The 16,273-nt window shown below is 54.1% G+C and overlaps 1 protein-coding gene across 3 annotated transcripts; it reads right to left on the minus strand.

Moving 5' to 3' along the window:
• Positions 1–1,942: 1,942 nt before the first annotated feature.
• On the minus strand, positions 1,943–9,693 carry SNCB (synuclein beta; the record flags this gene model as incomplete). Of its 3 annotated transcripts, XM_081230850.1 has the most annotated exons (5): positions 1,943–1,975; positions 2,334–2,423; positions 6,302–6,420; positions 6,631–6,672; positions 9,573–9,693. In XM_081230850.1, 5 exons carry the CDS (start codon positions 9,691–9,693, stop codon positions 1,943–1,945), a joined length of 405 nt encoding a protein of 134 aa, XP_081086976.1. The 3 variants fall into 3 exon arrangements, with proteins under 3 accessions (XP_081086976.1, XP_081086977.1, XP_081086978.1); XM_081230851.1 differs by lacking the exon at positions 6,631–6,672; XM_081230852.1 differs by lacking the exon at positions 2,334–2,423.
• Positions 9,694–16,273: the final 6,580 nt, after the last annotated feature.

A 16,273-nucleotide genomic window follows, 5' to 3' on the forward strand; every position in this document is an offset into this window, starting at 1 on the left:
GCCATCCTGGAACCCGCACGTTGAGCCAGAGAATTGGAGTCCACCGGTTTGTTCTCCCTACACACACGTCTGCCATAAGCCTCCTACTTCCAGAAGTAAAGGCTCGTACACTGCAGGCCAAGGTGACCCGAGTGGACCCCGGTCTCCCCCAGCGTTCAAGGCCTTCTCGAGCCAGGCACCACCCCCCGCCCCGAACAACTCAGGGAAGGAGGGGGCGCCAAACACCTGGCGGTTGACTGAATACAGCAAGCTCCTTCCAGCCCTTGGGGCTGGAGGGGCGAAGCAAGGTTTGAGTCGGAAAGGAGGTCGGACCTGGCAGAGAAGGGACCGGGTCTTCCTCAGGCAAGAATGGGGGTTACTGCGGCAAAGCAGAGCCGGGCTTCCGCATGGGTGAGTCAATTTAGCCCGCGGCTGCGGCAAAAGAGAGCAAGAGTACTGCATCGTCGGGGGCGGGGCCTATCACAGGTTGGGGCGGGGGAGCTTCTGTGCCAATCAGAGCAGTGCCTTCGCCTTGATGGAGGCGGGGCCTCTGCGCAGCAAGGCGGCATCTCCGCCCCGCTACTTCCCTGCACCGCGGCGGTGTTGGGGGCCCTCTAGTGCCAACACTCATCCGCTCAAGGCGCCAGGTCGGCTTCCCAGATTTCTGCAGACCCTTGCTCACCTCAGACGAGGTAGCAAACTTTCGGACTCCTTTCCGGGAAGGGTGGAGCACTGGTTGCCCGAACTCTGCTTTTTTCCGTGGCAACTGCCCATTTCCCCTCCCCTGGGGTGAGTTTTTCTGCGGTGAGCAGGTGTGCGCAGGGGTATGTGGGTGTCAACGTTCTCGGGGGGAGAGGTTTGAGCGAAGCAGCTTCTTCCACTGACCGCGCTGCTGTTTTCCCAGAGCTTCATCGCGGCGCGTGTGCAACTCTGAGTGCGCGCGCTGGTCTGCACGTGTCGGCCAGCGTGCGTGCACGCTGGTCCGCGCGTGCGTGATCATCGAGGCGCCTGCGCTGCATGCGCCTTGAGCCGGTCGGCCCTGCGCCTTGGCTGCAGTGGACTTCCCTCCGCCCAGCACGCCCAGTAGGCGCTTTACGGTCCAGTAGGTGGCGCCCGAGGCCGCCTTCCCGCCTCCCAGCCCGCAGCGTGGCCCAACCTGGGAGGCACCCCTCCATCCAGGTCGTCCCCCCGGGGTGCGGGGCGGGTAGGAGCTGAGGCCAGATGTGGTCAGTCTTGTACCTGGGTTGAGTGTGCCGGGCCCCAAGAGGGGCGTGGGGCAGGCTGGGACGTGGAAGCCTGTCGGTCGTCCCCATCCGGCGCCCAGTCCAGCCCAGCCCTGCCCGTGCGGCGCCTGCTACAGACAGATTGGCTTTATTCATGGACCCCCGGGGGGCGGCCGGGCCCGCCCGCCCGGGACACACTCACACGGGGGTGGGGGACTCTCCATGCCACAATCACGACACACGACGCCCGCGCTCGGACCGGGCCGGCTGTGGGTGGGGCATGGCACAGCCTGGCTCCTGGTTTTGGTTAAAAAAAAAAAAAGGTTCTTGGGGTCGATGTGGGAATGCGGGGTGGGGGCGTTCTGGGACTTCCCGGGACCCCTCAGAGAGCCTCTGTCGGGGATGGAGGGGAGCCGTTGCTTTCCGACTCGTTTAAAAACACAACGAACATGCTACATCCGCGCAGACACTGGATGGGATGGGATGGGGTGGGGAGGGGGCGACATAGGTGGGGCGAGGCTACCAGCCGTGGCCGCAGCCCCGGTCCTGTCCACGCCCCAGGGTTGGACGCGGGCAGGTGGGACAGACAGATAGACTCTAACACAGGCTCCGAGGGGGCGCCTCGGAGCGAAGGAAGATCTCGTGTTTTAAGGGGAAGGGGTAGGACAACCCTGGCTCTGGGGGGCGGGGCACGGGACAGGGAAGGGATTGTGCTGCTGGTGGGGGGCCGTCCTGGGCCCTTACGCCTCTGGCTCATACTCCCGATACTCCTCCTGCATCAGAGGGATGGGGGTGGAGTGGAGAAGAGCAAAAGAGGAAGGGGTTGGAGACCAAGTGGCCAGGCCCGGCCCAGAGACCCCTCCCCCTCAAGGAGGAATAGTGCATGTCCCTCTCCCTGGGCAGAAGAGAAACCTGGAAGTTGGGGACATCTGGGATGTTCTGGGCAGGGGTGCCTGGCGCCCAGTGCTAGGCCCCATCTGTCCTCCCTCCCTGCTGCCACCTCTGGTGTCTGGGTTCTAGAAAGCGGGGTGGGGGGGGGCTTGAAGCTCCCAGGCCTAACCTTATCCTGCCAGGAACCTCCCACCCAAGCTGGGGATGCCCAAAGCCCCACCCAGCCTTGACAGCCCTCACCTGGGGCGGTTCCTCATAACTCTCCCCTTCCGGCTCCATCAGAGGCTCAATCAGCGGCTCCTCTGCAGCTTCCTGGGCCACTTCCTCTGGCTGCAGGCAGAGAAGAGACAGTGCCCGTGAGGCCAGCTGGAGATGCCCCTCGAATTCCTACCTTGGGAAGCTTTTGGCTGATTGGGGGAAGGTTAGGCTTTGTTGGCAATGCAACCAGAATTTTTAATTAAATTGTTTATTTGGAGTGCCTTGGAAGTGGGATGGAGGAGTGAAATTCCTCCAATTATGGGTTGAAGCTGGGGGTGGCATGGGGGAGAGGGCTCTCCATACCCCTCTCCCCAGCACGTGGCAGCCTCCTGTGCTTCCATCATATGGACTGGGTGGGATGGGGAGATAGATGGCACACTCAGTCACCCATTTATCCCTACCCTCTTTGTGTCAGCTCTGTGAGGGTGTGCGTATCAGGTCCCCAGAGATAACCCTGGAGGCTCCTCTGGGCTGGAGGGAGATGGAGGCTCAGGGACAGGGCTGAGCAGGGGCTCTGAGCCATTCCCCTGCCACTTTCCACCCATCCCTCCCCCAGGGCCCTGTGTGGCCTGGTTTCTTCAGCTGTTGCTATTTTAAGATAAGCTGGAAGCGACAGCTCATGGTGTTGCTTGGATGTGTGAGCTAAGACTCTCCCCTCCCCACTGCATCTGCTGTCCAGACCGGTGCAGACCAGCAGGCACGCAAATAGGGGGCTGCCAGACACATGGCCGGTCCCCCGTGGGTGAGCACATGTATGTGCACAAACATGGGACTGAGCTGGCTGCACACATGGGCGTTCAGAGTAACCTGAGGTCCAGGCACGGCTGCACAAGGCCATGTGTGGGGGAGCCTGTAGGCAAGGGACACACCACCTCCCCCACTTCCATATGTAACCACTGTCCCTCCCTACTGGACAGAGGTGAGAATCACGGGACCCTGGAGGGCTGGCACCTCTACACTCTAGTTGCTCCGGCTCCATCCAGGCAGCTTCAGCTCCTTCACATTACCTGTCATGGGCCCTGTGGGCACATGAGTTTACACTCCTGGCCTGGCTCACTTTCCCCAGTTACAGGTGGGTCCATCAAGGCCCAGGAGGTGAGGAAATGTTAGTTTGCCCAAAGTCACCCAGCTATGACCAGAACCCAGGAAAGAAACAGACTATTAAGAATCCCAGCTCTGCACATTATTGGGAAACATCTCAAATGTCCAACAACAGTAGAATGGATGTGTGCTCTGTCGTCCTATCACACAGTGGTTACTTCACCTCAAGGATGGGGAACCACAGTGCACACCACAGCATGGTTGACTCTCACGCTTACTGATGAACGAAAGAAGCCAGGTCAAGAAGAGCATGTGCTCTAGGATAACATTTATGTGAAGCTGAAAAACACCCAACTTATTTGTGGTGATAGAAGTCAGGAAGCAATTAGCTGTGCAGGGCAAGACAGGGCCAAGACAAAGGTGAGGAGAGTCAGGCGCCTGGGATGCAAAGGAGACCCTGGAATAAGCATCCTCCCTTAAATTTTGTGCCCCAGATGCCTCACTTCTCTCACCCTAGTCTTGGCCCCGGGAGTAGGGACTGGGAGGAGGTGTAAGGGAGGCTTCTAAGGGGCTGATGTTCTGTGTCTTGATCTGGGTGCTGGTTACTTGGGGAGAGTTGAATTTGTGGAAATTTCATGGAGCTGCATGCTTTCTGCATGAATGCTGTACTTCAATAAAAAGTTCACTTAAAAACCATCCTGGCCTGGCCATTCACTACCTCTTTGGCATTAGGTAAGTCGTTTGACCTCTGATCTCAGCTGCCTCGGGTGGGAAATGGGATGGTGTCTCTGCTTTGCATGCATATGGGGAGGCTTCCATGATAACGTATGTGAGCAGACTGGGAAGTAGAGACAGAACCTTGCACCCCTGGCTTGCATGGGTTCTCCATGGGCCCAGTGGCCCCAAAGGCCTGGCTTTGGATTGTAAGTCTATGATCTTGAGCTCCCTTGAGAGAGGAGGCTTGAAGTGTCAACAAGTGCTGGTAAGAGGAAGGCAGCCTTAGAGAAATGGTTCTGTGCAAGGCGCCCACCAAGCCTTGAGCTGAGAGCTCAGGCCCAGACCTGCCTTCTCTGCACCCCAGCTCTCAGCGCTGGGCCTGGCCCCATGTTGGCACCAAGGGACTACAGTGACATGAACCTGAGCTTATCCTCCCAACCACCTTCTCAGGGGGGAAGTCAGGATTTGTGATCTTGGGCAAGTCATTTTACCTCTCTGAGCCTCAGTTCCTTCATCTGTAAAATGGGCTAATTGTGATGCCTTCTTTCCAGGGATGTTGTGAAGATTCAATGAGTGACTCCATGTACAATATCTAGAACAGTGCCTACCCACACAAGAGATCAGTGAATGGGAGCAATCACTGGAAACGTAAGGATAAGAAATGGGAAGTCACACAGCTGGTAAAATGCAGAGACAGGACTTGAACCAGAACTTCTGAGTCAGGTCCCAGCTTTCAGACAGGGGAAGGAACCAACTGTGCAAAATGTCTGGAGTGGAGGGTGCTGTGGGGTCTCCTCAGCATGGATACCCTCATGCTGAATGCACACTGATCTCCTGATCACACTGAAGAAAGCCCCACCCCCACAGAGGCAGAGTTTGCACTTACACGTGGGCAACACAGAGCACCCCATGGGAGGCGTGTCTCTACAGACATCATATAGACCCACAGAGTGCACTGTCCTAGCACACCTATGGTGACACAAGACCTTGGGGGCACACACAGGCTGACCATGTGATCGTGGGGCCATCATCTCTTACTGGGCACTCACTATGCCATCCAGGCTTTTTACATCAGTAGTTCTCAAAGTGTGATCCCTGGACCTGCAGCATCAATATCACCCAGGTGCAAATTCTCAAGCCCCACAGGCCTGCTGAATCAGAAATTCTAGGGATGGGACCAACAGTCTGTATTTTAACCTGGCCTCCTGGTGATCCAATACACACTTAAGTTTTTGAGAACCTCTGAGCTACATTATCTGCAATCTACCTGAAAGTCCTCTTGTGCTCATCTCCCGTCTTAGAGGCAAAGAATGAGGCTCAGAGACATGATGGGACCTGCGCAGGGTCACACAGGAAGTAGTGGAGTTGGGATTCAGATCCAGCTCTGTGGGGCTCCAGAGCTCACAGCTCTCACCCTACAGTGTGTCCTAATGAGGTATCTGACTTCATGCACACATGGGTAGCCGCCACCTCTTGCCTGGGGTAACATGTCTGCACAAATGTGTGACACACAGTTCACCCCTCCCCATGGCCCACTTCTGCTCATGCCTGCCTCAGGGCCCTTGCACGTGCTCTTCCTACTGCCTGAAATATACTTTCCACATGGCTTGCCTCATCCCTTGGGTGTCAGCTCTAAGGTCACCTCCTCGGAGAAGCCTTCCCAACTAAAGTAGCCCCTCACCCCTTGACTGTCTATCCCCTCACCCTTGTTGTCTTTTCTTCATAGCACATATGCCTGTCTGAAACCATCTTGTTTACTGGTTAGCTTTTTACTGTATCTTCTCCCACTACAGTGTCAGCTCCATGAATGTAGGAACCTATTCTGTTGTAACCCCTAGAACAATCCCTCTCTGGCATGAATACTTGTTGACTGAAAAGACATGAGTGAACAATCAGCGACATATGTGGATAAGGCCAAAAGTGGTCCAGATGACTCTCACAATCAGGATACATGTATCCAGCCAGATCTGGGTCACAGTCACGGGGAGTGCCATGCCTGTACACAGCTTCATGCAGACTCATTCTGAGCTGCGTCTAGCAGGGCCCTGCAGAAAGTGAGGCAAGGTGGCTTGTGCCCCAGGCTGGCTGGGGGAGCAGGGAGCCTGGTGGCAGGTTTATGGGTGTGCCTGGCACGTGTCTGTGTGTGTGTGTGTGTGTGTGTGTGTGTTGTGTGTGTTGGAAGGATAGCTCACCTTCAGATCGGTGGGAAATTCCTCCTTCTTCACCAGGCCTGTGGCTGCTGCGATATTCCCAGCCCCAGAGAACACAGCTCCTCCCAGATGAGATGCCTGCTCCTTGGTTTTCTCAGCCACTGCGTCAGGGAGAGGGTTGGGGGCCAGGGTGAAGCAGGCATAGATGCCACCCTCCTCCATAGTGTCCCAGGGCCTGCCTTCCCATGGAGCACACCCCCAGGAAGCCTTGGGGGTGCCCTCTTCCACCACCCCTCCCCCCCAGTCTCTGTGTGCCAACCAGATCCCAGGCCAGGGTGAGGACACAGGGCTGAGCAGGGCTGGGCTGGTACCTGAGGCCACTCCTTGTACAACCCCCTCTCGGGTCTTGCTTCCTATGGGGACAAAAAGGAGCACACGTAAGGGTTCTGAGCCAAGGGGACAGACTCCAGCAAGCACAGCGGTTACAGGGTGGGCAGAGGGACCCCGTCAGCAGTGGGCATCCTGGCCCTTCACTGCCTCCTTGGGCTCCCAAATCCCACAAGTGCCCCCCATGCCCACATCCTCAGGACTTCCAGTTCTCCCCACTCTCTGTCCCCTACCACCCCCACCTGATAGGATACCCACACCTCTGGTGGATGTTGCCTGAGTGCCAGCACTGGGAAAGCACTCTACCTGCGCCGGTTCATTTAATCCTCTGCCCAGGATGGGAGCAGATGGGGGTGGAAGCGGGGTGGAACTGGGGGCGGGGCAAAAAGGCTCTGTATTTGGAAAGGTGTCCCTGGTGCCCCTGATGCATAACTGCCCACATCTTACCCGAGGACACTCACATCCCAACATTCCCCGCTCCATTTCTTCTAAAGACTCTCTTCTAACTAGAGTGCAAATCCCTCCTTCTGGCCGAAGTTGGGAGAGTCTCAGATGCAGAATGGGTGTATAAGGGCGACGTGAAGATGGTGACTGACACCCATGGCATTGGCTGGGTCTTTCCAGGAGGGTAGCGACTGGGAATGGCAAGAGACCCTAACCTGAGGTGGTGGGGGGCGGATGCCCTCAGGGGAGTGGGCTGTCTCCCATCCTGAGGATTTGGCAACCCAGACGACAACTGACAGAGCCAGAAACGGGTGTCTGGGCCAGCTGAGGCCGGCAGGAGGAGGGTGCAAGAAGACAGGATTCTCAGGGCTAAGTCTGACTTCAGTATGGAAAGGTCCCTCAGGCCTCTGGGGACAGAACAAATTGCAGGGAGGCCCGCTGGGAGGTAACATAGAGACTGGCAGGGGTCGGGGGTTGTGCATATGCACATCCATTTATTCCTCCCACAAATGCCTGTTGGCACCTGCTCTGATTCAGGTTCCAGGCCAATGGCTCACTGTCAGATGGGGGAAAGAGAAGAGCAGAGTTGGTGCCCTGGACCTCAAGCAGTGGGGAGAGGACTTCCAGCTCCAGGGGGTGCATGATGGGGGAGGGGGCACTGCCTGGGTCTTGACAAATGGGGAGCAGGTGGATATGCAGAAAGGAGACTGAGGAGGGGGTTCCAGGCACAGGGAACCATGTGGGCAAGGCATAGAGAGGTGTGTTTTCAGGGCCTGCGCGGAGCACATCGACAGGGTCTGTGTGTTCGAAGCAATGGAAGCTGAGGCGGGGCCACAAAGCACGTTGAATGCTAGACTACAGGGAGCTGAGGCTTTGATGAGTAAGAACTGGGGGCCATCAGGAGTTCCTGGTCAGGGGGAGGAGCAGGAGGTGCCCATCTAAGGGGAAAGGGAGGGGCCGAGTCTGTTAGCAAGGACACAGTGTCAGGGGTGCCAGGGGTCCAGAGGAGTGAAAGGGCTGAGGGAGAAGGGAGGAGGGAAGAGGGAGGCCAGAGCTGGGGTCCAGCAGGTGTGGGCTCAAGCCTTCTCCCAGTCTCCGTCACCTCCGCCCTAGCCCCAACCACCCTCATCTGGTGACTATGTTACCTCCCAGCGGGCCTCCCTGCAATTTGTTCTGTCCCCAGAGGCCTGAGGGACCTTTCCATACTGAAGTCAGATCCTGTCGGTCCCTGGCTTACAGTCTGTCATGGCAATTATAATCATGCTTTGCCCAGGCCTGCAGGGGCCACTCATGAACTGGCTCTTGCCCACCTTTCTGATCTCATTTCCTAACACTGCTTTCTGCCCTCTGCTCCCGAATCCAGTGTCCTTCAGCCCATTCCAGGGCCTTTGCACCTGCTTTTCTGCACCCCCTTTCCAACCTCCTTATTCTTCGGGCTCAGCTCAGATGCTACCCTCTTTGTTTACCCTACCAAAGTGGCCCCCCCGACCCCAGCCACTGGATGTCATATCCCACTACTGGAATACTTGGCATCACTATCAGGAGAGCCAGCACCTACCAGCACATAGTAGGTGGTCAATAAGTATTTTTCGAATTATCACAACTCCAAGTCTGCCAAAACCCTGGGCAAGTTAACCAGCCCTCTACAGCCTGAATAGGAGATAATTCTACGGACCGCACAAAAGTTAAAGCCCTGAATCAGCAGACAGAATTCAATCAGTTTCTTGTCTCCCTTTATGCAAATGATCCTGCAGCCTCCCTCTTTTTTCCCACTTAGGGTGAGACATTTTAACCACTTGGCCTTTCTCCTGATGACAGCTGGCAGCTGCAAGGAGGGTGCACCCAGAGGAAAGATGCCAGTGGTGGAACCGCTGGGAGGAGGGAGACCCAGAGAGCGATTCAGAGGTGGAAGTAGCTGGAGAGGAGGGCTGGGAGGGAGCCCCAGCAATACAGGGGGGAGCACAGCAAGGGGAGGGGGCATTTTGGAGTCCATAAAGCTTGGCTCAAACTCCAGCTTCGGGTTTTATCAAGCTGTGACCTTGACCAAGATAGTTAAACCTCTGGGAAGCCCCAGTTTCCCTGGTCTGTGGATGGGCAGGGAGCATTAAATGAGGTAATAGATGTTATGGATGTATTTCACAGGGTACTTGGCAGAGAGTAAGGGCTCAGCACCAGGTAACTATTAATAATGGGATGAATAAGGAAAAGAAGGCTGTCTCCTTTGACCCCCACATTGGTCCCTGGACTTTCAGCTGAACCCCACCCTCACCAACCTTTCCCCCATTCCCCCCCCAGTCGGCCTCATCACTGGCCCAGGTTCCATCGCTGGCTATGCCTTCAGTGACCACTGCTGACCCGGCCCCATCTGCTGACTCATATTCTCCCTCCCAGACCCCCCACTCCCTCCTTCTAAGGACCTCGGCTCCACTCCCTCGGAGGACACCCAAACCCCTGCACCCCGGAAGCCCCGCCCCTCGCCCACCAACGTAGAGGACACCCTCCTTGGTCTTCTCCGCGGCCTCGGTGACCCCCTGCTTGGTTTTCTCCGCGGCGGCCACGACGCCCTCCTTGGCCATGGACAGGCCCTTCATGAACACGTCCATCCTGGCGGCCTGAGGAGGGCGAACACATGGGCACGGATGTGCTGACCCCTCATTCTCACCCCAGCCCTTCTGGAGGGACGCTGGTGGCCCCTCCCCTCCCTCCTGAGACCGAAGGCGCCCTTCCGGGCCCGGAACCCCCTCCCGCCTTACCCCCTCCCCAGCGCTAGGCCACAGGGCCGCAGCGAGTCCCAGCGTCCTTGAAACCGGGGAAGCAAGAGAGGCCACCGCCTCGGTTATCCGGGGCCCTGCAACCTGCAGCCCCGCGGAACCGGAGCGCTGGGCAAGGCGCGAAGCCCCGGGGCCTGTCTGTACACACACGACAGAGTCACACGGCCATGCACACAAACATACTCCATGGACACGCTCACGTGCACACACAGGACATGCAGGCGTTCAAACGCGCACGGACACTCTGACACACACGGGGTACACGGCCGCGGACGCAGGTCCACACGGCCACCCAGGCAGTTGCAAACACCGAGCAACAGAGACACATATCCCGGGGCGCACACTGACACGCACCCACCGGCGTCCTCTTTCCGTTCTCCAGCCCCTTCCCCATCCCATCCAGTTCCCTCTCCATTCCCAGCCCTTTCCTCAGCCCGGGCTCCCGGAGCGCGGCCGCCTCACCTGGATGCGGGTTCCGGGCTGGGGATGGAGCTGCGGCTGTGGCTGCGGCTGCAGCAGCGGCAGGCGGATGCAGGGCCTCGGCTAGGATGGGCTGGGGTGGGCTCGGGGCCGTTGGGGGATCGGGCCGTGTCCAGGCGCTCAGCTTGGTCTGCAGCAGGCGGGGCGCGAGCCCTGAGCCGGGGCGCAGTAGTGCCCTGGCCTTGGGTGCGTCGCCAACCACCGCTCGCTCCTAGCGCCCTGCTCGCTCGCGCGCTTCTGCTTTGGCTGGGGCGCTGCGGCAGCTCTGAGCTCAGCGCCCCTACTGGCGGCCGCGCCACCCCTCGGCCTGACTGACAGGGGGCGGGGAGGGTGACATCTCCGCGGAGCCCGCTAGCCTCACGGGGCGGGCCCGGTACACGCCGCTGGGGAACCCGGAGCGTTGTCAGACTCAAGTCCTGCCCCCAAGAGTCTAGTCTGGTGAGGGAGAAAATGCGGTGTGCTGAGAGTAGGGACGTGCAGTAGGTTTTAGAGTTCAGACCTGTTTGGATCTCAGCTGTGGTTTTATTAACTGTGGGACCTTGGGCTACTCAGCTCTCCTTTCTGAATGTCAGTTTCCTCTTCTGTAAAATACGGATGGTTCGTTCAGTGAACGATTATTGAGCGCTTAGGTGCCAGGCAGGTTTGAGGCTGGAGACAGCGGAAAAGGAAAACAAGGTTCCTTGCTCTTCGAAGTTTACAGTGGTGAGTTTCTGTGTGTGCAGAGACGGGTCACAGGACAGAAAATAAACGTCAACACTTAAACCAAACAAGGTTATTTCAGCCTCTGAGGAGTGTCATGAAGATGATGAAATGGAGATGAACCAGAGTTACTAGAGGAGGGGCACTTGAGACCAACGGGTCAGGGGAGGTCTTTGTGAGAAGGTGAATGGGAGCAGAGACCCCAGAGAGGCACCAAGGCCAAGATGCTTGAGAGCAAGATCCATAGAGAGGGAGCTGCAAGTGCAAAGGCCCTGAGGCAGGACTGTGCTTGGGAACAGGTAAAAGACTGCAGAACAAGGAAGGAGGGAGAAGGAGGTGGACATGATCCTTTTATGTGTGGTTATGGTCTGGATTGTCAAAATGGCCATAGAGTTCCAGGCACACATAGGTCCTTAGTTGGTATGCCCAAAAAGCTGTGGGATCCCAGAGGAAGGGGACTCTGACAGCTCAAGGGAGTCAGGGAAGGCTGTACAGAGGTGACATCAGAGTTGGGCCTTGTGGGATTTCATCTGGCAGACAAGGGAGGAAGGGAATATTAGGCTGTGGACATAGCATGGGCAAAGGCACTGTGGTGGAAACGCAGGGTGTGTGAGAGGGCAATCAGGAACCAGACTACACAGGGCCTGGAAAAAAAAAATGTTCCCAGATTGCTGGTAGAGCTGCAAATTGTCACGTGCTTTTTGGAAGGTGATTTGTAAACATTTACCAAAGATATAAATGCATGCTCCTTTGGAGCCAACAGTTCCTCTTCCAGGAATTCATCCCTTGGACCTCTACTAATACAAGCACACAAAGACATTTGTGCAAGGATGTTCACCGCAGCCTGGTTTATTGTAGCAAAAAACTGAAAATAATCTAAATGTCCCTCTGTAGAGGACTGGCTAGTTAATTGTGATTCATCCACTCAGTGTGACTCTGTACTGCCATTAGAAAGGATGGGCTAGACCCATGTGTACTGATATGGGAGTGTGACAAGACATGGTGTGAGGTGAGAGAAGCAAGGTGCCAAACTGTAATGTGTGGAGCTAGGCAAGTTTTAAAAAAAATTATTTTATTGAAGCATAGTTGATTTACAATGTGTTAATTTCCATTGCACAGCAAAGTGATTCCGTTATATATATATATTTATATATATACATTCTTCTTCATATTCTTTTTCATTATGGTTTATCACAGGATATTGAATATAGTTCCCTGTGCTATACAGTAGGACCTTGTTGTTTATCCATTCTATATATAATAGTTTGCATCTGCTAATCCCAAACTCCCAATCCATCCCTCCCTCACCCCCTGCCCCCTTGGCAACCACAAGTCTGTTCTCTATGTCTGTGAGTCTGTTTCTTTTTCATAGAGAAGTTCATTTGTGTTATATTTTAGATTCCACACGTAAGTGATATCATATGGTATTTGTCTTTCTCTTTCTGACTTTACTTCGTATGATAATCTCCTGGTCCATCCATGTTGCTGCAAACAGCACTATTTCATTCTTTTTTGTGGCTGAGTAATATTCCACTGTATACATGTACTACGTCTTCTTTGTCCATTCACCTGTCAATGGACATTTAGGTTGTTTCCATGTCTTGGCTATTGCAAACAGTGCTGCTATGAACATTGGGGTGCATGTATCTTTTCGAATTATAGTTTTCTCTCACTATATGCCTAGGAATGGGATTGTAGGATCATATGGCAACTCTATTTTTAGTTTTTTGAGGAAGCTCCATACTGTTTTCCATAGTGGCTGCACCAGTTTACATTCCCACTGACAGTGTAGGAGGGTTCCCTTTTCTTGTGGAGCTAGTCAATTTTGATACAAGGAAAATACATACACTCACACAGTTATATATAGACACCTTATATATAAATATAGACATCTGGATATACAAAGAACACACCTGCAAGGACTTCCAAAACACTGTTAACAGTAGCTGCCCCTGGCAAATGGGATTGAGAGAACTCAGATAGAGAAGCTTGTACATTTCATCACCTTCCTTCTTGTGCTGTTTGATTACTTTACCTTGAATAGTATTTTACTTGCATAATTTTAAAAGCTAGCATGGGGAACAGTATGGCCTCTCATCATTGAAACTGCTTCCTTCCTATGTCTGGGGGATCCCGCACCTTATGAGGCAGAACCCGTCTCCCCACTCCAGGAGCTGACGATGCTTTCCCAGCTTTCCTTGCTGCCAGGACATGTGACCTCAGCCCCAGACTTGGAACCTGAACCTAGTGCCAGGAAGAAGCAGGGAAGGAGGAGAGTCTGCTCTGGCGAAGACAGGTGGTGGTGACAGTGGTGGCAGTTCCTGCCAGGGACCAGGGGCAGCACTGCTTCTGGGAGCATCAAGCACCAACAGGGCAAACTGTACCATCTGTACTCAGCTGTAGCATCTGGGGAGTCTTCCTGGGACTGCTTGACAATGTGATTTGGCCATCATTCCAGGCTGCATGGTCTCCAAGGGGACTCTGGCTTTCCAGGAGAGTTTCTGAGCTGCCCACTATTGGATAATAAACTCCTTATCTGTTTAAATAAGCCAGAAGTGATGTTTCTGACTCTTGACTGAGATCCCCTGAATGTCAGATGAGGAAGGACCAAGCAATAGGGAGGAGAGAGGAGGAAGAGAGAAAGAAGACCATACGAAGGGTGTCTGTACTCCCTATTTTAGGAATTGGGAAGTCACTGAAGGATTTTAAGTACAAAAGAGACCTAAATGAGACTTGCATTTTATGGGGCCCAAATGGAGGCGGGTTGGAGGGGGACACTGCTAGAATCAGCAAGAGCAGTGAGGAGGCTGGGGCAGAATCCACTGGAGGAATGATGAAGCCTGAACCAGGGAAGCCTCGGTGAGGCTGGAACAGGACTGGAGGGGAGACATGAGCATCACTGAGGACATAACTTATTAGCTGTTGGGGAAGAGGCAGTGAGACGGGTCCAGGAAGATTGCCAGGTTTCTGGCTCGGACAATGGGGTGAGTGATGCTGCTGCAAAATGAAATAGGCATTGAGGGGGAGGGGCAGCTTTGGGGGGTGATGGTGAGTTGGGCTGGGGCACACTGAATGTGCAGTGCCTGATAGACTAGCTGGACGAGGAGTCCAGCTGAGAGTTGGATATCTGAGCCCGGAGCTCAGGAAGTCACTCCAGGCTGGCTTCAGGTATTGATTTGGGCCATGGTATCGTGGGAAATCTTTAATACATGGCTTTCCAAGCAGAGAAGCACCTTGATTTGTAGAGTTTGCCCATACCTGTGGTGTAAATTCTCCTGCTGTGGTTGATTTCAAGCTGCCACTGTGATGTCTCTGAGCATTTCCACCATTCAGATAAAATAGATAAAAAATAATCTTAGAAGCATAGATAACAGCAAAATAACTAGGAAGTTATGTTTTGAGTGTTTATTATCTTTGTTTTGAACATACTTATATAATCATAAATTTATATAACTTAATTTTTAATAATGGCCTTAACACCTGGCTCACAAAATTCCTGAAACTTTGTTCTCAGGAGCTGGTCCAAGCCAGCCCAGTACACCATTGGATTTGTAGTCATTTGCATAGAGGTGGTGGCTGGAGGATGCAATTGCCCAGGGGAACAGGGAGAGTGAAAAGAATGGAGGGGCCAGAACAGAATCCTGATTTACTGCAAACTTCCTGAGTTGCCAGGGGCAGAAGAGCCCAGGGAAAGGCTGAGAAGGAGCAGCACAGAGAGGAGGAGAAACTGGAGAGAGCGGTGACAGGGAAACCAAGGGATCAGAGGACAAAATGTTACAGGGAAGCCAAAGCAATGAGAAGTAAAGAATCCTCGGATGGTCAGCAAGCAGGCTGTGGGGGAGTTTAACAGCAGCAGTAGGAGGTGCTGGGAGTCCACGAGGGAAGAGGTACCTAGGGAAAGCCTCCAGGAGAAAGTGACATTCAAGCTGGGTTTCGAAAGATGAGAAAGACCTTACAAGTGGTGGTGAGCTTTCCCAGCAGATGATCCAGCAGGTGGAAAAGTCCAGAGTGTAGAGGGAACAGAAAACAGGTTGAAATCTGAATCAGGTGAGAAGTTCATTTGGGTGCTAATCAGAAGCTTAGGCAAAGCAGGTGTTTATTCTTTCACTTAAAGAAGTCGTGCTACTGCAGTAGGCAGTCCATAGTTGGTGTGATGACTTCACAGTCATCAGGGACCCAGAATCCTACCTTCCTGTTCTACCATTCTTAGTACTTGGATTCCACCTTCAAGGCCCCTTCAGCGCCCAAGGTGGCTGCTGCAGTTCCAGCCATCATGTCTATGTAGAAAGCAGGAGGAAGGGAAGTCGGGTAAAAAGAGTACCTGCCAGTTTTCTGTCTCTTAAGGAGTTTTCCCAGAAGCCAACAATTTCTGCCTACTTCTCATTGGCTACACCTAGCTGCAGGGAGGCTGGAAAACTCTGGTCATCTTGCTGGGCTTATGACTTCCTAGAATCAAAGTATGAGAAGGGGAGGATGGTTACTGGTGAGCCACCAGCAGCTCTGTCCCCCCTCCCAAAGTGTTGCCCCCAACTTATTATTTTTTAAAACTTCAAACATAGAGAAAAGTTGCAAACATAATACAATGAACAAAACCTTCAGAAAAGTTGCAATATTAGCACAATGAATACCCAAATATCCTCACCTAGATTTCCCAGTTGTTAACATTTGCTACATCTTTGTTTCTCTCCGCATATGTGCTGTCTCCAGAAGAAGGTGGCATGGTTACTGGGCCACTACTTTCTAGCACAATGGATGCTTTACCCCATGTCACATGGCCAGCCCCCCTTTAGGGCATAGGATGGCAGAGCACAGGCCCCTGGGTCTCTTTCTGACCAGGCCCTAAACCTGTGAGTTCTCGGGGCCCTCTCTTTGTTCCTGTTCTCTCTCCCCACTGGAAAATGGGCCGCTCCACTCCTCTCTTTTCTCTCCCCTTCTTAAGAGTGTACCAAGGAGCACAGCTATTGGAGCTTCTGGAGAGGAAAGGCTGGGAGAGTGTGGAGAAGGGGTTGGGAGAAAATCCCAGCTGGAGCAGCAGGTGCTCTCTTAAGAGAATCCCAGGGATCTTAGCTTTGCCTGGGTTCTGCAAAAATCCAGAAGTGTCTTCATAACTCTGAGTATGGTGCCTGACAGTGTGATTGAACATTTACCAACGTTACTGCTGTCCGGGCCTCAGGATGGGGAGGAAGACAGGCAGGCGGGATTGGGGTGCTAAGAACAGAGGGTGGTGGGTGGG

This window comes from Mesoplodon bidens, assembly GCF_964165515.1.
Source record: "Mesoplodon bidens genome assembly, chromosome: 4".
Classification (NCBI taxonomy): Eukaryota; Metazoa; Chordata; class Mammalia; order Artiodactyla; family Ziphiidae; genus Mesoplodon; species Mesoplodon bidens.